This window comes from Oncorhynchus mykiss, chromosome 22, assembly GCF_013265735.2.
Source record: "Oncorhynchus mykiss isolate Arlee chromosome 22, USDA_OmykA_1.1, whole genome shotgun sequence".
NCBI lineage: Eukaryota > Metazoa > Chordata > Actinopteri > Salmoniformes > Salmonidae > Oncorhynchus > Oncorhynchus mykiss.
In genome coordinates, this window is record NC_048586.1 from 44,607,412 (window position 1) to 44,628,833 (window position 21,422).

A 21,422-nucleotide genomic window follows, 5' to 3' on the forward strand; every position below is an offset into this window, starting at 1 on the left:
ACCATGATTTAACACAGTATAACAGGAGACGCTGAGCTGTCTGAGTTTGAGAAAAGGTGACCTCTGGCCATGAACAGTGGAGTACATTGACAGACAAGTGGAGACTGCAGCAGTGCTAGGTAGACTGCATTATGGAGACTGCAGCAGTGCTAGGTAGACTGCATTATGGAGACTGCAGCAGTGCTAGGTAGACTGCATTATGGAGACTGCAGCAGTGCTAGGTAGACTGCATTATGGAGACTGCAGCAGTGCTAGGTAGACTGCATTATGGAGACTGCAGCAGTGCTAGGTAGACTGCATTATGGAGACTGCAGCAGTGCTAGGTAGACTGCATTATGGAGACTGCAGCAGTGCTAGGTAGACTGCATTATGGAGACTGCAGCAGTGCTAGGTAGACTGCATTATGGAGACTGCAGCAGTGCTAGGTAGACTGCATTATGGAGACTGCAGCAGTGCTAGGTAGACTGCATTATGGAGACTGCAGCAGTGCTAGGTAGACTGCATTATGGAGACTGCAGCAGTGCTAGGTAGACTGCATTATGGAGACTGCAGCAGTGCTAGGTAGACTGCATTATGGAGACTGCAGCAGTGCTAGGTAGACTGCATTATGGAGACTGCAGCAGTGCTAGGTAGACTGCATTATGGAGACTGCAGCAGTGCTAGGTAGACTGCATTATGGAGACTGCAGCAGTGCTAGGTAGACTGCATTATGGAGACTGCAGCAGTGCTAGGTAGACTGCATTATGGAGACTGCAGCAGTGCTAGGTAGACTGCATTATGGAGACTGCAGCAGTGCTAGGTAGACTGCATTATGGAGACTGCAGCAGTGCTAGGTAGACTGCATTATGGAGACTGCAGCAGTGCTAGGTAGACTGCATTATGGAGACTGCAGCAGTGCTAGGTAGACTGCATTATGGAGACTGCAGCAGTGCTAGGTAGACTGCATTATGGAGACTGCAGCAGTGCTAGGTAGACTGCATTATGGAGACTGCAGCAGTGCTAGGTAGACTGCATTATGGAGACTGCAGCAGTGCTAGGTAGACTGCATTATGGAGACTGCAGCAGTGCTAGGTAGACTGCATTATGGAGACTGCAGCAGTGCTAGGTAGACTGCATTATGGAGACTGCAGCAGTGCTAGGTAGACTGCATTATGGAGACTGCAGCAGTGCTAGGTAGACTGCATTATGGAGACTGCAGCAGTGCTAGGTAGACTGCATTATGGAGACTGCAGCAGTGCTAGGTAGACTGCATTATGGAGACTGCAGCAGTGCTAGGTAGACTGCATTATGGAGACTGCAGCAGTGCTAGGTAGACTGCATTATGGAGACTGCAGCAGTGCTAGGTAGACTGCATTATGGAGACTGCAGCAGTGCTAGGTAGCTGTGAGAGACTGGCTCACTCTCCTCTAGGCATGTGCAGCAGAGTGTGGAGGGATGGAGGAGGAGGGGTAATGCTGGTCTGCACGCCTGATCCCTGGCTCCCCCCTCAGGCAGTCTACACAGTGGAACACTGAGCATGCCTGTGTTGGTGTCTGAGTGTGGAAGAGAGGGGGGGGGTGGGGGCGTCCTCATGTGTGGGACGAGCTGTGGTTTTCTAACGGGAAGGGTTTTACACCAAATTAATAGGCTGACCCAATAATGTTGGAGATTCCTGTTCCTACTGGCTGTGTCACTCCATCCCTCTCTCCTCCAGCAGTGTCAGGCAGTCTTCCTTCCCACACACACAACCAGTTAATGGAGGGAGAAAGCAGGTGTGTGTGTGTGTGTGTGTGTGTGTGTGTGTGTGTGAGTGAGAGAGAGAGAGAGCTGAGCTCTTCAAAATGACTGTGAGAGAAGAGAGTGATGTAGAAGTGTCACACCATCAGAGATACTTGTTCATTTACAAAAAAAGGTTCAACTTTACCTGTCCCAAGGCACCGATGTCTCAAAGGATTCTGCAACCACACAGTAGTCCATCCCCAAGTCCTGTTGATAAAAGACAACAACAAATAAACAAACAAGTATTTCTGCACTATTTGGATTATTATTATTATTATTTTTAATTTTTTTAAAGGGGACAATATGTGAAAAAAATAAAAGTAACTAAATAGTGATTCTAAATTCAAAATTAGTGATTTTAAAAATGTTTTTTTTTAAACTGCGATTTTCACTGAGGCAATTACTCGTGCCATGATAGCGAGGACGACAACATGACATCCCTGACTAAAACGGAGAGGTCAGATATCTCAGAGGTCACATTCTGTAGCCTTTTGTTTATTTAACCTTTTATTTTAACTAGGCAAGTCAATTAAGAACAAATTCTTATTTACAATGATGGCCTAACCCGGCTAAACCCTAACCCGGACGACGCTGGGACAATTGTGCGTCGCCCTATGGGACTCCCAATCACGGCCAGATGTGATAGTGTATGTGTTCCTTCTATCTCTGGACACTGGGAGAAGAGGGGAGAACACGTGGGAACAGAGGGGGAGAAGGAGAAGAGGGGAGAACACGTGGGAACAGAGGGGGAGAAGGAGAAGAGGGGAGAACACGTGGGAACAGAGGGGGAGAAGGAGGGGAGAACACGTGGGAACAGAGGGGGAGAAGAAGGAGAGGGGAGATTGATTTACATAAGCATGTCACTACACTCGCAATAACATCTGCTAACCATGTGTGTGTCCAATACAATTTGATTTGAGACGAGGGGAAAGAACAGAGGGGGAGATATGACCCACCCGGAGGTAAGCGATGACAAAGGTCAGTATGTAGCCTCTCTGCCCATTGTCCTCTCCAGCTGCCAGGCCCCTGGAAATAGATAACAGGGTTCATATTTAAAAACAGATTCCTCTCTGGCCCGGTCAACTCCCTCGGACCACAGATGCCGGTGGTGTCTGTCACTTCCCCAATGCACAGGTCAATGATTGGATCTCCGTACACGCCTACAAGTCACCCACACATCCATCACCAGCCACAGGTAATCAAATGTTAATCTAATACTAAAATCAGGAAGTGCTCATTAGGAAATCACTGTATTGATTTAGCTGTTCTTTTCCCCCTTGTTTCTTAAAAACAAACATAAATATCCCTTTCAAGACCCAGCCCATCTATCACAGGCGCTGGACAGGCGATGGTTGACTTGAAATAATGGAGAAAATAAATAAAATGCACCGCCTGGTAGTTGAGGCCTTATCAATGATTAAACTCATGAATTGTTTAGGGATATTGCCTGAAGGGCACTAAGCCTGTGACCTGAGGAACGGACTGGAAGCTGTGCACTGGGCCAGGAACTTACAAAATCCATAGCCTCACCAACAATAGAACGGAATTTGTCATTAGGTGGCGTTTTAATGAAAGGTTTGTTTATGATGACTAGGTCCCCTCTAAATACTACCTCTGCACAATCCCCCTTTCCCTGATACGTGGAAATATTGGACTGTAAATTGTGCCTTCCTGTATTATAGTGATGCTAATCATGTTTATTCTACTGAGACATTTACTTTATGTTCTTATATTTGATTATTTATTATTGTTGCATTGTCGAGGAGGAACCTGAAGGAAGTATTTCATTGGACGGTGTACCCCGCGTGTATCCCGTTGGACGGTGTACCCCGCGTGTATCCCGTTGGACGGTGTACCCCGCGTGTATCCCGTTGGACGGTGTACCCCGCGTGTATCCCGTTGGACGGTGTACCCCACGTGTATTCCGTTGGACGGTGTACACCACGTGTATTCCGTTGGACGGTGTACACCACGTGTATTCCGTTGGACGGTGTACCCCACCTGTATCCCGTTGGACGGTGTACCCCACCTGTATCCCGTTGGACGGTGTACCCCACGTGTATTCCGTTGGACGGTGTACCCCACCTGTATCCCGTTGGACGGTGTACACCACGTGTAACCTGTACATACGACTAATAAAACTTGAAACTAGGATGGTGTGTCCAGGGAAGGAGGGAGTGAGTTGCTACAGTATGATCTGATTCTTCTGTAATGGTGTGGAACTGTGTGGCTCCTGGCGGGTTGGGGCCCAGCCCAGCGCAGAAGCCCTCAGGCACCTCAGACAGGGGCTTCGCAGCACAGCTTCACTACCAAGTCCCTACTCACGGACTCCTTTGGGACCGACCACACACACACACACACACACACACACACACACACACACACACATATTGATTCGTTTTGCCTTTCAGTTGTCTACAGGGTTGTTACCAAGGGCAAAGAGTTTCCTGAAATTCCACGTGTGCAAGAGCATTGAACATGTCGGGAAAGTTGTTGCTGTTGAACCTTAAGTAGAAGACATATTGAATGGAGAATCCCTCTCCAGCTGATAGATCACCTATTTCCACCAACTTACCCAAATGTTGCTGCGATGTCATAAACTTGTTTTTCATGCTGCAAGACCCTCTCGCGGTCCCCTTCAAAGAGAAGGGTGGCAACCACCAACTGGTGGGGGTCGAAACCTTTCAACTGGGGTAAACAGGGAAATAACAATTTCTTTAACACTTTCCAAAAAAAAATTTAAAATAGAAATGACAGAGAAAAAGGAGGAGTTATGATTCATGCCAAAGCATTAAGAACACGTTACCTTGGTGATGTAGAACTTCTTTAACCCTTCAACAAAATGTGTGAAAATGGACGACACTTGAGGTTTCAGGGCATGACCTGTGGAAATAGAAAAAGAGAGAGAGAGAGGGTCAAGTCCCTCAACTCAAAGCCAAGTGGACCTCTGTCTTTTGGACAATACAGTTGAAAGAAACCACTGGTCTCATCTTAGCCCACCCATCTCCTCCAGGACTCCCAACAGGGCAGCAGTCATATTTATTTGGGTTTGGGATAAATAAATAAAAAACGGAGGAAAATGAATGGTAACGTGAATAACTTGACAAGTAACCAGTAGGCTGGCTGCAACAGGGACAATAGATCAGCAGCTTTCCATTGGGGGGGGACTTGACATGGCTACATCAGTCGTCCTCAGCCACCGTACGTCTTGGTTTGTTTCTGATCAGACACAGGAAAACGGACAAGCAAAAAGGAGGGTCTGGAGCTGATGGGATGGTTATCAATCACAGCAGGGTAGAGTCCTGAGTCTCAACACTTCACAGCAGGGTAGAGTCCTGAGTCCCAACACTTCACAGCAGGGTAGAGTCCTGAGTCCCAACACTTCACAGCAGGGTAGAGTCCTGAGTCCCAACACTTCACAGCAGGGTAGAGTCCTGAGTCTCAACACTTCACAGCAGGGTAGAGTCCTGAGTCCCAACACTTCACAGCAGGGTAGAGTCCTGAGTCCCAACACTTCACAGCAGGGTAGAGTCCTGAGTCTCAACACTTCACAGCAGGGTAGAGTCCTGAGTCTCAACACTTCACAGCAGGGTAGAGTCCTGAGTCCCAACACTTCACAGCAGGGTAGAGTCCTGAGTCCCAACACTTCACAGCAGGGTAGAGTCCTGAGTCTCAACACTTCATTCCTTCCCCTCTGTTTCAGTCTCTTAATCACTTCGTTTCCTCATTGATTCCATTCTAAATCTGATTGTGGATCTTTAGGTGTCCTGCAGCCATCACTCTTTAATGAAATACTCAGTGACCAGAAAGAGAGGGTGATTATACATATAGGGGGGTCAATTTTTCCCCACTCTCTTTAATGCACATTTAATTGCAATTCTCATCTGACTAGCGTATTGAGATACATGGCCCTGTATTTTATACTACTTGTCCCATTCTGAAATACAGCAGACCCCTTCACTCAGCAGACAGGGTGATTCAAAAAAAGTGAAGACAAGGCACTGATAAGCCCAAGAAGGTGTCCTATCATATAGCCCTGACTGAGGTTAAGATATTAGTGAGAAACCTGAATAGCTTCCTCTTGCCTGCTTAAAGCTAAGAAGTGGGAATATGGGGAGCATAATGAGATCCCAGGGGACTGAAGAACTTTAAAAAGATGTCTGGCACCAACGCATGATTCCTTCCACCAGACCTCAAGAAACAATTTTGTAAAACTTCAATATAACAACTGCTTAAATTGTTTCCGCTTCAATCCACAAGTCGTGCGTGCAGCTAGCTACTCCAATGGTGAAATAACAATCAATTGAACTCAATGCAATGCAGCAGAGGGCGGAGTAACGCAGCAGAGGGCGGAGTAACGCAGGCAGAGGGCGGAGTAACGCAGGCAGAGGGCGGAGTAACGCAGCAGAGGGCGGCGTAACGCAGGCAGAGGGCGGAGTAACGCAGGCAGAGGGCGGAGTAACGCAGGCAGAGGGCGGAGTAACGCAGGCAGAGGGCGGAGTAACGCAGGCAGAGGGCGGAGTAACGCAGGCAGAGGGCGGAGTAACGCAGGCAGAGGGCGGAGTAACGCAGGCAGAGGGCGGAGTAACGCAGGCAGAGGGCGGAGTAACGCAGGCAGAGGGCGGAGTAACGCAGGCAGAGGGCGGAGTAACGCAGGCAGAGGGCGGAGTAACGCAGGCAGAGGGCGGAGTAACGCAGGCAGAGGGCGGAGTAACGCAGGCAGAGGGCGGAGTAACGCAGGCAGAGGGCGGGAAAGAAAAAAGCATTGTGAAGAAACGCTGCCAATGCAGTGGTCTTTTCTGACATGGATTCCAGTTGGGTAAAGAGACGCACACAAAAGCAGGCCAATTTAAAAAAAAGAACGGCAGAGTAAAGGAATCAGAAATGAAAATAAGATCAGCCCCAATCACAGGTTAGTGGGGAGAGCCTGAGACTGGCTTCACTTTGAGCTCCCATGTGATACAAAGATACTTTCTGAAGGCCCTGTGTATTCACACCCCTGGACTTTTTTCCACATTTTGTTGTGTTACAGCCTGAATTTAAAATGGAGATTTGTCATCACTGGCCTACACACAATACCCCATAATGTCAAAGTGGAATGAAGTTTTCCCAAAAAGTTTACAAATTAACAAAAAATGAAAAGCTGAAATATCTTAAGTCAATAAGTATTCAACCCCTTGGTTATGGGAAGTCTTTTTATATATTATTTATTTATTTAAAAAGAGAAGTCAGTTAAGAACAAATTCTTATTTACAACGACGGCATACCACAGTCAAACCCTCCCCTAACCCGGACGACGCTGGGCCAAAGGGACTCGCGGCCGGTTGCGACGCCTCCAGCACTGAGATACAGTGCCTTAAAACCACAGCGCCACTCAGGAGCCTCGAAAGTCTAAATAAATTCAGGAGTAACAATGTGCTTAACAAGTCACTTAAGTTGCTTAAACTCACTGCGTGCAATAAGTTATTTTTGAATAACTCTCCCATCTCTGTACCTCACACATACAATTATCTGAAAGGTCCCTCAGTCGAACAGTGACTTTCTAACACAGATTCAACCACAAAGACCAGGGAGGTTGTCCAAGGCCTTGCAAAGAAGGGCACCTATTGGTAGATGGTTCAAATGTATTTTTAAAAAGTAAACATTGAATTTCCCTTTGAGCATGGTGAAGTTATTAAATACACTTTGACTGATGTATCAATACACCCAGTCACTACAAAGATACAGTTGTCCTTCCTAATTAAGTTGCCGGAGAAGAAGGAAACCACTCAGCGATTTCACCATGAGGCCATTGGTGACTTAAACAGTTAGTTTTCTCCTATCACAGTCATTAAACTCTAAGGACAACAAAACTTCAAAATATGTGGCAAAGAAATTAACTTTATGTCCTGAATACAAAGCGTTATGTTTGGGGCAAATCCAACGTCACTGAATCACTTAATATTTCCAAGAATGGTGTTGGCTGCAGTTTATGGGTATGCTTGTCATCAGCAACGACTAGGGAGTTTTTCAGGATAAAAATAAAATGGAATAGAGCTAAGCACAGGCAAAATCCTAGAGGAAAACCTGGTTCAGTCTGCTTTCCAACAGACACTGGGAGACAAATTCACCTTTCAGCAGGACAATAACCTAAATCACAAGGCCAAATCTACACTGGAGTTGCTTAACAAGAGGACATTGAATGTTCCTGGGTGGCCTAGTTACAGTTGACTTAAATCCACTGGAATATCTATGGCAAGACTGGAAAATGGCTGTCTAGCAATAACCAACAACCAATTTTACAAGAGGTTGAACAATTAAAAAACACATATATATAAATGTACAAATATTGTCCAATCAATGTGTGCAAAGCTCTTAGAGACTTACCCAGAAAGGCTCACAGCTGTAATCATTGCCAAAGGTGATTCTAACATGTATTGACTCAGGGGTGTGAATACATATGTAAATGAGATATTTCTGCATTTCATTTGCAAACATTTTTAAAACATGTTTAAAATTAGTCATTACGGGGTATAGTGTGTAGATGGGTGAGAAAAAACAGCAGCAATTTAATCACTTTTGAATTCAGGCTGTAACACAACTAAATGTGGAATAAGTCAAGGGGTGTGAATACTTTCTGAAGGCACTGTATCAAACGATTCCTTTACAGAGATCAAATGGTTCAGAACGATGTTGACTTACCGAAATGAAACTGTTTGTTATCCATGAGCCGGATGGAGGCCGGTGCACACCTCTGGGAGAGAGAAAAACAACAACTCATTCAGGAGCATGTGTTAAACTTTGTAAACATTTCCCCATCCCACACACCGTTGTCGTGAAGTTTTGATCTGCATGACCTTTCTTAATTGAGAGGAAAAACCTTTGAAATAACAGTTGCTACACAACCTCGAGGCACGAGTAGATATTCCTGGTAGTGTGTGGATACGTCCATGACAAGCCAGTGCTCAAAATGGTGGATTCCTTCATTGTGTGTTAAGCTAAACCTCAGGATTAACCCAGGATTGGAGCTACATAAACCATACGCATGCAGTCATCGATAACGGCGGCATCAGCACTACCCAATCAGAGCGGGACACGCGTCATTATCATCCCTTCCCAGAATTAGGGCTCTGCCAATCACAACCCAACCACTTTGTTTGTACACTACAATATATCATTGATCTGCATAGTTTAGCTACTTTACATACTGTCATATAACCAAAAGATTAAAGATCACAACTACAAGTCACTTTTTCATGTGATTGGATAGATGTGAACTAAATGTTGTCAGTATACAGGAGGTCTTCAATAGGAAAGACCAGACCGTACAAACACAAGATGGAAATGTAATTGACCTGCTTGGCAACCTCTCGCAAGCAGGCCACGCCTGCCTCAAAGTTAGGGAAGACCACCGAGCCATACTTCTGGTACTCTGGGATTGGTCGGATCTTCATCGTTACCTCGGTAACCACACCAAGGGTTCCTAGGGGGAAAACACAGGGGCGCACATGTCACAGAAACAAAGGTTCTCATAGAAGAATGGTTTTTAAAACGATAGCCTGACATTGGTTGTGTTTTATTGTGTTACTTAAAATGACGCTTTAACATTCCTAGCAGCCTTTGGGCTGGTGATGACCAGTGGTGTAGAGAAGAGCATCTAAACCGCCGTTTTTTATTTTGCGTGACATTTACACACATTTTGCGGAAAAATGCATTGAAAGTATAGAGAGCATTACTTAGCTCACTGAGAAAGGCGATCAGCGCTTACCCACTCGTCGTTTTAACCACTACCTCACTGGCAGTGACCCGTTGTTTTTAACCACTACCTCACTGGAAGTGGGTGACCCGTTGTTTTTAACCACTACCTCACTGGAAGTGGGTGACCCGTTGTTTTTAACCACTACCTCACTGGAAGTGACCCGTTGTTTTTAACCACTACCTCACTGGCAGTGACCCGTTGTTTTTAACCACTACCTCACTGGCAGTGACCCGTTGTTTTTAACCACTACCTCACTGGCAGTGACCCGTTGTTTTTAACCACTACCTCACTGGCAGTGACCCGTTGTTTTTAACCACTACCTCACTGGCAGTGACCCGTTGTTTTTAACCACTACCTCACTGGCAGTGACCCGTTGTGTTTAACCACAGTATATGTTAATTTTCTCCTGTTATCTGGTTTCATGCTGCTCACAGGAGTCCAGTGAGATTCATCGACTGGGGGTTCGGAAAAAAAAAAAAAACAGGTGCATATCAAGGGAAGTCCCGGGACACCAAGTCCTCATCACCTCACCCAGGGCACCCAGCATGACCCCTGACCCCACAGAGTATCCACTGTGTCTGCCACTTTATGGGTTATGTTCCACCTTGGTTTAGTGACAGGTGGAATCCTCCCTACCAACAGGAAGCTCTCCGTGTCCAAAATGGCACCCTATTCCCTACTACGTAGTGCACTACTTAACTAAATTATTTCCATAAAAAATGTAAAACACAGATGTTTTCCTAAAGACTTAAATGAGTGTTTATGAACGTTGAGACTTAGAGAAAATATCCACAATAATTACATATCGTCAGGTCAAGTGGAGCCATATGTTGTCTTGGACTATTTTCACTCTGAATTCACACAGTAATGATGTGACTCAATCATGATCACATAGCCTGGGCCTCCTCTCAGGGAGCCTGTCACACCCACACTGTGGTGGAGGTAGAACTGAGAGAGAGACATAGAGACATAGACATAGAGACAGACAGAGACAGACAGAGACAGACAGAGACAGACAGACAGACAGAGACAGACAGAGACAGAGATATTTACTTCAAACTATTTTTGTCACTGATTTGAAGGTCATTTAAAAAAAAAAAAAGAAGAAGATGATTGGTCTAAATTAAATACATTATTAGTTAGGCTTTCATTAGCAGATGTGCTTTAAGTAAACATTGTAATGAGTCCAGATGGAGAGCTCTGCCCGGCTCCCAGTGTATAGTCAGTAAACAGCTTGCAGTGCTTTGTTAGGCGCATGTATCCACAGCTGTTGAGCACTGCAGTGCCCAGGAGTCCCTGCACTTCCTCAACCTGGCATATGGCAGTATTGTCACTGGGCTCTCACTAGGACAGGGTGGGACAGAAGGGGTGGGGGACAAGGACAGACATGAAACCAATACCCCTCCCCCCATAACTGCATCTCTTCTCCCACCCTGGATGAAGTTAGCCAGTCAGGTTATTACATTATACACACACACACTGCACAGACAGGGTCAACTTACAATCTTGTTGAAGTCATGATCCCTGGGAGGAGTGTTGTGGTGAGTCTTACCTTCTGAGCCCAGGATGAAGTGGTGGATGTCTGGCCCAGTGGACGTGCGTGGCCCCTGGCAGCTCTTCTCGATCACCCCTCGAGGGGTCACCGCCTTTATGTGGATCACCTGGACATACGACAAACAAGATGGCAGCTCAAGTCACTTAGCTTGACTTTAAAACCCACAGCAGAGAGGAGTGACGAAATAGCCAGGTTAAAACAAGCGCCATTTCGGTTGCCGAGTTCATATTCAAGGCTAAATTCTGTCAATCATTGGCAGAGCGTAAACAAAACAAGCAGGCTCCTTCGGCACAGCAAATCCAAATAGAATGGTTCCCATACATTAGCATGACGCAAGTCTGTTTTGATGGGCGCACCTGCAACTTCCAGTTACAACATTTTGTCCATTTACAAATTGCCCAGTAAGATCCGAGTTAGTCACAGAGAGGGAACGTACCAGGTCCTCAATGTTACCATATACGTTCTTCTTCATGCCCGATGCTCTAGTAGCCACCCAGCCGCCCAGCGAACTGAACTCCATGGAGTCTGGCTCATGCCCCGAACAGTAGCCACTCTCGTTGAGCTGGGGAGAGGGAGAGTGACAAAGAAACACTCATCAGTATTCATAGGAGCAGAGTTTAGACCTACGTCGTGTAAAATCAGGGTTTCCCCCCAAACTAAGTCCTGGCACCCCCACGGGTGCATGTTTTGTGTTTCTGCCCTAGCACTACACAGCTGATTCAAATAACCAACTCATCCTCATCATGCTGTGATTATTTGAGTCAGCCATGTTGTGCTAAGGCAAAAACCAAAACGTGCACCCAACTCCTGGTGTAAACCACTAAAACCACAACAATTTTAAATATGAAACCAAATCACAATCAAATTCCTCTTCCACCACTGGATTCAATGATGGGCTTGTTAAGGGGCTTTTATGTTCAAATGATGGGCTTGTTAAGGGGCTTTTATGTTCAAATGATGGGCTTGTTAAGGGGCTTTTATGTTCAAATGATGGGCTTGTTAAGGGGCTTTTATGTTCAAATGATGGGCTTGTTAAGGGGCTTTTATGTTCAAATGATGGGCTTGTTAAGGGGCTTTTATGTTCAAATTATGGGCTTGTTAAGGGCTTTTACAGTATGTTCAAATGACGGGCTTGTTAAGGGGCTTTTATGTTCAAATGACGGGCTTGTTAAGGGGCTTTTATGTTCAAATGACGGGCTTGTTAAGGGGCTTTTATGTTCAAATGACGGGCTTGTTAAGGGGCTTTTACAGTATGTTCAAATGACGGGCTTGTTAAGGGGCTTTTATGTTCAAATGACGGGCTTGTTAAGGGGCTTTCATGTTCAAATGACGGGCTTGTTAAGGGGCTTTTATGTTCAAATGACGGGCTTGTTAAGGGGCTTTTATGTTCAAATGATGGGCTTTATGACACCATATATATACAGCCTAAAATGAACCTAAAATGAACCACAAAATATAACTGGAGGAGAAGAAAAAATGAAAGGGAGGAGTAAAAAGATGTCGTTTCAGATGTGGCCCCTGGTCTCTGTCCCGGGGCCCCTGGTCTCTGTCCCGGGGCCCCTGGTCTCTGTCCCGGGGCCCCTGGTCTCTGTCCCGGGGCCCCTGGTCTCTGTCCCGGGGCCCCTGGTCTCTGTCCCGGGGCCCCTGGTCTCTGTCCCGGGGCCCCTGGTCTCTGTCCCGGGGCCCCTGGTCTCTGTCCCGGGGCCCCTGGTCTCTGTCCCGGGGCCCTGGTCTCTGTCCCGGGCCCCTGGTCTCTGTCCCGGGCCCCTGGTCTCTGTCCTGGGCCCCTGGTCTCTGTCCTGGGCCCCTGGTCTCGGCGCCGGGCCCCAGCAGCATGCAGGCATGGCTTACTCTAATGGCTCCCGTCTACCAGGTGACGTGAGGAGTCAGGCCGTGCATTCATGGCACTGCTCTCCCCGACAGGCAGCTTTTAATGCAGAGCCATCTGCTCCGTCAAAATGGCCCCTCTATATGCAAAGGTGGAGCCAGTTTGAGTCACAGAGCACGCATTCCTTCACGTCAAACACAGCCTCCTTCTCAATTTTTTCAAAATTAGCTTGATGGTGCCATCTGCTCATCGCCTGAGCCTCAAGCTCTAACGTAGTTACCTCTTCTCCTATTCAGACCTGCCTAGCATAGGATCTCTGCACTCCCTGGAAACCATTAAGCCAGGGTGGAGAGGCATGGCAGGCTACAGGTGAAAGATCCTGTAGAAGACAGCTTATACTTGGGGCGGCAGGGTAGCCTAGTGGTTAGAGCGTTGGACAAATTCAAATCCCCGAGCTGACAAGGTACAAATCTGTCGTTCTGCCCCTGAACAAGGCAGTTAAACCGTCATTGAAAATGCCTGGTTAAATAAAAGGTAAAATAAAAAAAATACTTACCCATTTTAGCAACAATGAGCCCTTGCATGGGAGATCATTCAGCATGAAATGGCTTAGTATGTATGAGGGCAAGGCACTTACTAATCTCTCCAGATCCTGACCGATGATGCCAGCTTCAACGTGGGCGACTAAATTATTCTCGTCGAGCCACAATATGCGGTTCTGCAGATAAAAACAAAGACAAAACTAATGAGCTCAAAACATTTCACTGCTTACATCATTTAGACCACGGTTCCCCAACTGGTGGTTTTATGGATTTTTTTATTGTTGTACATAAAATACTATAAAAAACACCAAGTGATCAGATTTTAATTTGATAAATCTGTTCCCAAGTATTCCACGCATAATAGAGAGACAGGTGATCATATACAAATGTAAGCAAGGTTTTATTTAAATGATTATGTTTTAGTCAAACGTTATATCTGTTTGGGCGTCTTGCAGTCAATCTGCAGTCTACAAATGATTTGTAATTATGTTCCGGCTCCCGCGGCTGAATCTAGTTGATGATCCCTGGTTTAGACCACTAGGACAAACACAATGCCTTGAGTTTTAGCCCGGATGAAAAGCATGCTGTGTCGGATACATCCCATACAGGTTAGAGGGAGAGGATTTTAATGATTGGAGTAGTAGTGCTGACAGCATATCCAAGGCTGTTCTCTAAAACTGCCTTCACCAAATTAATTACAGCAAATACATTCCAGTCTTAATTCTAGAACCCCCCCAAAAAAGGACAGTATGCAGCCTTTTAAAACGACTGTGGGAAAAGCCTGATGCTATGGTGACCACAATATCTATCAACGAGAAAGGTAATAACAACCAAGCTCATGTTTGGGGGGGGGGGTATTTCAGTAGCACTTGTGAGATACGAACATGTGGCTGTCGTTACTAGAAGACTGGGCCGTGGGGAGGACACAGTGTTAGTCAGATTCCAAAAGGTTAACCTCTCCAGTCACCCCCGGAACAGCTTGAGCCATCATTCATTCTCCAGAGGTAATAAAGTGTCTCCTGCGGTCATACACAGTCTTTCATGTGACTCCCTCAGACCCGCTATGCCCTGTGACCCTTGACCCAGCGCACTGGTATTTACATCACCTCCTCAGTGACTGCTGGACTAGCAATGTCCAGACCGCCAATATATCACCTGGGTAGACAGCTGTCCAACAGTTCTATGATACAGTACTGATACTAAATGCTGTTTCCGATTGGGTTTCCTTCCCTCACAGTATTTTTCTCTGAGGAAAAAGTTTAGCAAATTTATGATTCTCCGAAAGTAAGATAAGAGAGTGAGACAGCTGGACGTCTGAATAAGCTTTGACGCGGATATAGGAGCGTCCTCCGTGCTGACCGACCCCCATCTATCCTGTCGTGAGAGCGTCCTCCGTGCTGACCGACCCCAGTCTTTCCTGTCGTGAGAGCGTCCTCCGTGCTGACCCACCCCTATCTATCCTGTCGTGAGAGCGTCCTCCGTGCTGACCCACCCCTATCTATCCTGTCGTGAGAGCGTCCTCCGTGCTGACCGACCCCTATCTATCCTGTTGTGAGAGCGTCCTCCGTGCTGACCCACCCCTATCTATCCTGTTGTGAGAGCGTCCTCCGTGCTGACCCACCCCTATCTATCCTGTTGTGAGAGCGTCCTCCGTGCTGACCCACCCCTATCTATCCTGTTGTGAGAGCGTCCTCCGTGCTGACCCACCCCTATCTATCCTGTTGTGAGAGCGTCCTCCGTGCTGACCCACCCCTATCTATCCTGTTGTGAGAGCGTCCTCCGTGCTGACCCACCCCTATCTATCCTGTTGTGAGAGCGTCCTCCGTGCTGACCGACCCCCATCTATCCTGTTGTGAGAGCGTCCTCCGTGCTGACCCACCCCTATCTATCCTGTTGTGAGAGCGTCCTCCGTGCTGACCGACCCCTATCTATCCTGTTGTGAGAGCGTCCTCCGTGCTGACCCACCCCTATCTATCCTGTTGTGAGAGCGTCCTCCGTGCTGACCCACCCCTATCTATCCTGTTGTGAGAGCGTCCTCCGTGCTGACCCACCCCTATCTATCCTGTCGTGAGAGCGTCCTCCGTGCTGACCCACCCCTATCTATCCTGTCGTGAGAGCGTCCTCCGTGCTGACCCACCCCTATCTATCCTGTCGTGAGAGCGTCCTCCATGCTGACCCACCCCTATCTATCCTGTCGTGAGAGCGTCCTCCGTGCTGACCCACCCCTATCTATCCTGTTGTGAGAGCGTCCTCCGTGCTGACCCACGCCTATCTATCCTGTCGTGAGAGCGTCCTCCGTGCTGACCCACCCCTATCTATCCTGTTGTGAGAGCGTCCTCCGTGCTGACCCACCCCTATCTATCCTGTTGTGAGAGCGTCCTCCGTGCTGACCCACCCCTATCTATCCTGTTGTGAGAGCGTCCTCCGTGCTGACCCACCCCTATCTATCCTGTTGTGAGAGCGTCCTCCGTGCTGACCCACCCCTATCTATCCTGTTGTGAGAGCGTCCTCCGTGCTGACCCACCCCTATCTATCCTGTTGTGAGAGCGTCCTCCGTGCTGACCCACCCCTATCTATCCTGTCGTGAGAGCGTCCTCCGTGCTGACCCACCCCTATCTATCCTGTCGTGAGAGCGTCCTCCGTGCTGACCCACCCCTATCTATCCTGTCGTGAGAGCGTCCTCCGTGCTGACCCACCCCTATCTATCCTGTCGTGAGAGCGTCCTCCGTGCTGACCCACCCCTATCTATCCTGTTGTGAGAGCGTCAGACATTCACAGCAACAATAAAAAGCTCTAACGTCGCAAAAGAAATGGCCTGTAACACTTGGCTTTCTATTGTCCATACAGAGAGTATACAGCCAGCTGATCTTGTGCAAGACATTATACGATCTGTAAAACTAAGATGCATCATTAACATACAGACACAAGGTTTTACTCTAAATACAGAAAACCTTATGAACACCTGCTCTTACTATGACAGACTGACCAGGTTGAAAGCTATGATCCCTTAATGACGTTACTTATTAAATCCTTTTCAATCAGTGTAGATGAAGGGGAGGAGACAGGTTAAATAATTATTTTTAAGCCTTCAGACAATAGAGACATCCATTGAGTATGTGTTCCATTCAGAGGGTGAATGGACAAGACCAAACATGGAAGTGTCTTTGAACAGAGTATGGTAGTAAATGCCAGGCGCAGCAGGTTTGTGTCAAGAACTGCAACGCTGCTGGGTTTTTCCACGCTCAACAGTTTCCCTGTGTGTTTCAAGAATGATCCACCACCCAAAGGACATCCAGCCAACTTGACACAACTATGGGAATCATTGGAGTCAAAAATGGGCCAGCATCCCTGTGGAACACTTGACACATTGTAGAGTCCATGCCCTGACAAATTGAGTCTGTTCTGAGGGGGGAAAAAAGGGTACTGTTATTAGTAATGTTGTGTTGAGACAAAGTGCTTTGTGGAGCAGATCCTTGCATGGTATAAAAGCATTGTTTACAGATCTACGACGTGTGACTCTCAGAGTGGATCTAATGTGTACTGTCTCCAAGTCGGTTCATTCCCCACCATCTGGGAAGTATCCAGAGAGACGATGCAGCGGGTCTCCTCCGGGGGGCACTCTAGAGCACTGGTCACACTGGTACCTCCTGGATGGGGGACAGGAGACTAGAGGGGTTAGGGTTAGGACCTCTCCCTGACCACATCACCAGGGGAAAGCTCTGGGTCCTAGCAGCAGGCTATAACCAGCACTTTCCCTGGTCAAGCCACAAGGAAAAAAACAGGGCATATCATTCTAATCAGAAATATATTGTAAAGTTTGTAAAAACATAAATAAAAACATTATAATATTGGGTTTGCAACAGTGAAAGACTCACCGCCGTACGGTATCAGACAAACATTGTGCTTGCACGCCAGCTCCACAATTTTCACCACATCTTTGTGGCAGTCTGCGGAGGCAAAGGATACAGAACAATATCTTGGATGGACATTTTATCCCGTGTCATTTTCTAAACACACAGCTATATGTTAGTGTTACATCGATAACAAGAGTAGCAACGGCACAGAGTCTGCTAAATCAAATTCCAGCCATCAGTCAACACAAATTTGCATGATAAAAAGGTACCAGCCATAACTGCAGCGAACCAATCTGCCATGATTCATGACTATACTGTGCTGGGCCTGGTGTACTGGGTGTCCAATCCACCTGACACTTCTTATTAAGCCACCTCTCATACATATCAATATCCCTACGCCTCAGCAGAGATTAAACCTTCAAATAAAAACCTGAGCCAGGATGAAGAGAAGCAATGCATTGTGGGAGGGAGGGGGGGGGGGGGGTGGAAACGTGAGTTGATGTAAAACTCACTTGGCCACACCACCATGTCTGGAACACGCTCAAATTTCTTCCCTTCTCTGAGAGCAAAGATTTCATGTAAGCAATGACCTGTTAACACAAGGTGAATTAAAAAAAATACTACGACAAAAGCAATTATGATTGTATGATCAGTATAATTAGTGCGATGTTCATAATACCGCATGTGTAAGAATAAAGATGGCATCACACACACTGTCTGTATGAGACCCAGTCCCCTGCAGGACCGGAGCATTCCCAGCATGCCTCACCGTGGGCACGGAACACCCTGTCCTCCGCCTCATTGGAGAATGGGATGCCTGTGGCCTTCAGGTTCTCTACGAATGCCTCGTTCAGTCTGGGCGGCGGCACAACGCTGGCATTCAGGACTGGCTGGGACAAAGACATGGGAGGAGGAGGAGCCATTAACTGGTCGCTGGCTGCCGTCATTGGAATTCACGCCAACAGGAGACATGGGGGTTGAAAACCGACGACACTTACTGTCGCAGGGCTTTTATGCTTCACACTGGCACCAAAGGTATTTTCAAACCAGTCCTGCAATCTGGGCAGGGTCATCCCACTTAGCCTATACCTGCAATGAACCAAAAACACACAGGCTTAAAAGAAAGCTTTACCCAAATCATAAACACATCCCCTCTGACCTAGGTGTTACGCTGGGAACTGCTGAAATACAGATGGTCTGTTATGGGTATGGAGTCAGTGTGTGGTTGTTTGAGCTTAGCGGTTATTAGGTGAGCCTAGTGACCACGCTGTCCCTGTGGCGCCAGCCCAGGCCAGACACTGTATAATTGAACCGCTGGCACAGTAGAGGCCAACACACCAGGGAACTGTAGTCCGTCTTTGTCCAGCAGACCATTAAAAAACACACTCCTTAATGAAAAGAGGAGAATTCTCATTCACTTTCATTTCTTCCATCTCTCAAACCACGCATGAGAAAGCACAGAACAGGAAATGTCGATGATACAACTTCTAGTAAAGACTAACAGAGGAACCATTTGCTACTCAGCATCCTGTAAAAATCACACAGGCTTTCTGTTGCGAAACCCATACGCCACCATCTCTGCCTCTATCATACAGACCAAAGATAAAAAGGTTCAGAACAGAAGATGTTGTGCCAAAGAAAACAGATCCATACTGCAGCCAGTGTGGATTCAAGTCATACCCTCGTTATCAGCGAGAGTGGAGAGACGATAGGTTAGGCTTCTTTAAAAAAATAAAAAAACACAGAGATTCAAACTAATCACTTCCTACATCAGCACTCAACATATTTCCAACAATTGTTCCCATGACAACTGTTAGCAGAAACAAAACAAAAGCACCCACCCCTAGTCAATGGTAAGAAGAAACATTCCATGAAAGGTAATAAAAGGGCAGTTTCAAACAGCTGATAATCCCACTCGTTGACCTGATGTCTGGAGACTAAATCAAAACAAGATAAGCAGAGTACCGATACCAGCCACTAGGTGGCACTAGTACCCCACTCTGAATGAGGCTGGAGAGGAGTGGGAGGTTTTCAAATCAAAGTCTATTGATCACGTACAACAGGGTTTTCCCGAAACTCGATCCCGGCCCTTTTGTTTATTGGCCTAGCACTAGACAGCTGATTCAAATCATCAAAGCTTGATGATGAGTTGGTTATTTAAGTCAGCTGTGTTATGCTAGGGCAAAAACACACAAAAATGCATCCATGAGGGGGCACCAGGACCGAGTTTGTGGAATCCCACAGTTGGCACACACAGTTCAGCAGGATTTATTTAGCGGGTGCAGTGAAACGCTTATGTTACCGACTCCTAACAATGCAGTAAAATGTCAAACGAGTACGCCAATAATCAACTATTTAAATACATAAAAAATCAAGAAATGTCGGGAACCAGTTTTAGGTGGTAGCCTGTGCAAAGAAGTGAACAACTAAGATAGAATTCTCAATCAACACGTGAATAGATTATTTAGCCTACAGATTGTCTGAGACAATCCAGATTTTCTTCCGTGAGAGTAAAACAACAGTTGAAGATGTTGAGACAGTATTCTGTACCTTTTGCCTGTAAACTCTGCTTGACCCTTCTTGTTAAAGAGGAATTTGGAGTCACTGTACCCCCAGCCATTCCACTTCATAATCTCCTGCCTGGGAGAGAACAAGAAACAGTTGGTCAATTTAGTTATTGTTAGTAGTAGAAGCTAATACTGTAATAACGCTGTCAGAGACGACACAGGTCAAATGTCAAGGGACCAAGACAATACAAGGAAGCACTTTTAAAAGACCATGGACTTGCACCCTCATACTTGACATCCTGTTGCACAGTAGGCTAGTATTTGGATTAGTGGTCTATTTGCAAATGGGGAATGTGTTGTAGTTCCCTTGTTTTGCCATCTGTTATTCAAAAATGGGCTTTCCACGTCGTGGCTCTCCCGTTATTCAAAAATGGGCTTTCCACGTTGTGGCTCTCCCGTTATTCAAAAACTGGGCTTTCCACGTCGTGGCTCTCCCGTTATTCAAAAAATGGGCTTTCCACATCGTGGCTCTCCCGTTATTCAAAAATGGGCTTTCCACGTCGTGGCTCTTCCTTAGTGTATTGGCAGTATGGGAAGCTCCAGTCACACCTAGGCCTTGTCTCAGAGGTGGTCGTTCCCCTGTGGACTACACACAGCCAACTACAAAAGCCTGTAGGCACAGTAACAAATGGGGAAGAAAACCTGTTACCTTCAAACAGCATGAACAGCAGTCATTAGACAGAGAGTGGCTTAGATCTCATTCCAAGGGGGAGCAGCATGATGAATAACTATAGATGATCATTAGGAGAAAAGGTGTGGCCAACGAAGGTTGGGTTTATCCTCCTAAAAGTGTTCCAAATAAATACCATTTGTCGGCTTAGCATTATGCTAAATCAGGTTAGAGGATTCAAGAAACAAGTTTGAACACTGAACTGAAAGTATCAGGCAGAATTTTAGTATCTCCATAGATCTACTGAATAATAAAACTGACAGTTTAGTAAATGTGTTTCTTTGTCTGTGTTAAATCACTACGCTCATCCCAAGGGAATGCTTTTCAGATATTCCTCGCCAGAGGAAACAGGCCACTACAACAGCCGGCCAGAGGAAACAGGCCACTACGGCAGCCGGCCAGAGGAAACAGGCCACTACCCCTAGGAGGGATCCATACCTTAAGTTGGTACACATGGTTGAGAAAAACCCATGAGGAATGCCTGCCAAACAGGCAGCCAGTGTAATTTATGAGGAGCCTGGGAAATGAGAGCGAGAGCGACATACTCTCAATGCCAGTCTATCACAGCCTGTCATCTCAACGGACCATGACACAACTCTGTGATGTCCTGTCACAACCTAAACAAGCAGAAGAATACAACTGCCCAGAGATGAATTAATTTATTGTATAATTAAATGGAAGCAACGGCCGTCTGGCCTCAAAGAGCTGGGGGAATCTTTTGCAGCTACGGTAACGAATATTACACTGCATGACGATGACCAGACCATTAGGCTAGTAATTAGCTGCTAGATCAGCGCCTTGTTCAAAAGGTAGCCTTGTTTTGTGGCTGCCATCAAGTTATTACAACAGAATGAGTCAATAGTCAAGAAGTTAGACTGTTGATTTTACAAACTCTGAATTGTAACTAAAA

At 46.5% G+C, this 21,422-nt stretch overlaps 1 protein-coding gene across 3 annotated transcripts in view; it reads right to left on the reverse strand.

Moving 5' to 3' along the window:
• Window positions 1-21,422, reverse strand: part of LOC110501919 (alkyldihydroxyacetonephosphate synthase, peroxisomal) — a 33,840-nt gene that overhangs the window by 9,058 nt on the left and 3,360 nt on the right. For 2 of the 3 annotated variants that reach the window (XM_036959400.1, XM_036959398.1), the window contains exons 2-16: window positions 19,826-19,915; window positions 18,274-18,364; window positions 18,045-18,165; window positions 17,788-17,865; window positions 17,297-17,368; window positions 16,989-17,068; window positions 13,517-13,597; window positions 11,488-11,613; window positions 11,049-11,157; window positions 9,093-9,220; window positions 8,440-8,491; window positions 4,565-4,641; window positions 4,334-4,446; window positions 2,715-2,784; window positions 1,904-1,965 (exon numbers count right to left, since the gene is read on the reverse strand). In XM_036959400.1, the coding sequence (XP_036815295.1) occupies window positions 1,904-1,965; window positions 2,715-2,784; window positions 4,334-4,446; window positions 4,565-4,641; window positions 8,440-8,491; window positions 9,093-9,220; window positions 11,049-11,157; window positions 11,488-11,613; window positions 13,517-13,597; window positions 16,989-17,068; window positions 17,297-17,368; window positions 17,788-17,865; window positions 18,045-18,165; window positions 18,274-18,364; window positions 19,826-19,915 (1,350 nt within the window). The remainder of the gene's footprint in view (window positions 1-1,903; window positions 1,966-2,714; window positions 2,785-4,333; window positions 4,447-4,564; window positions 4,642-8,439; window positions 8,492-9,092; window positions 9,221-11,048; window positions 11,158-11,487; window positions 11,614-13,516; window positions 13,598-16,988; window positions 17,069-17,296; window positions 17,369-17,787; window positions 17,866-18,044; window positions 18,166-18,273; window positions 18,365-19,825; window positions 19,916-21,422) is intronic. The other variant, XM_036959399.1, reaches the window with a different exon arrangement.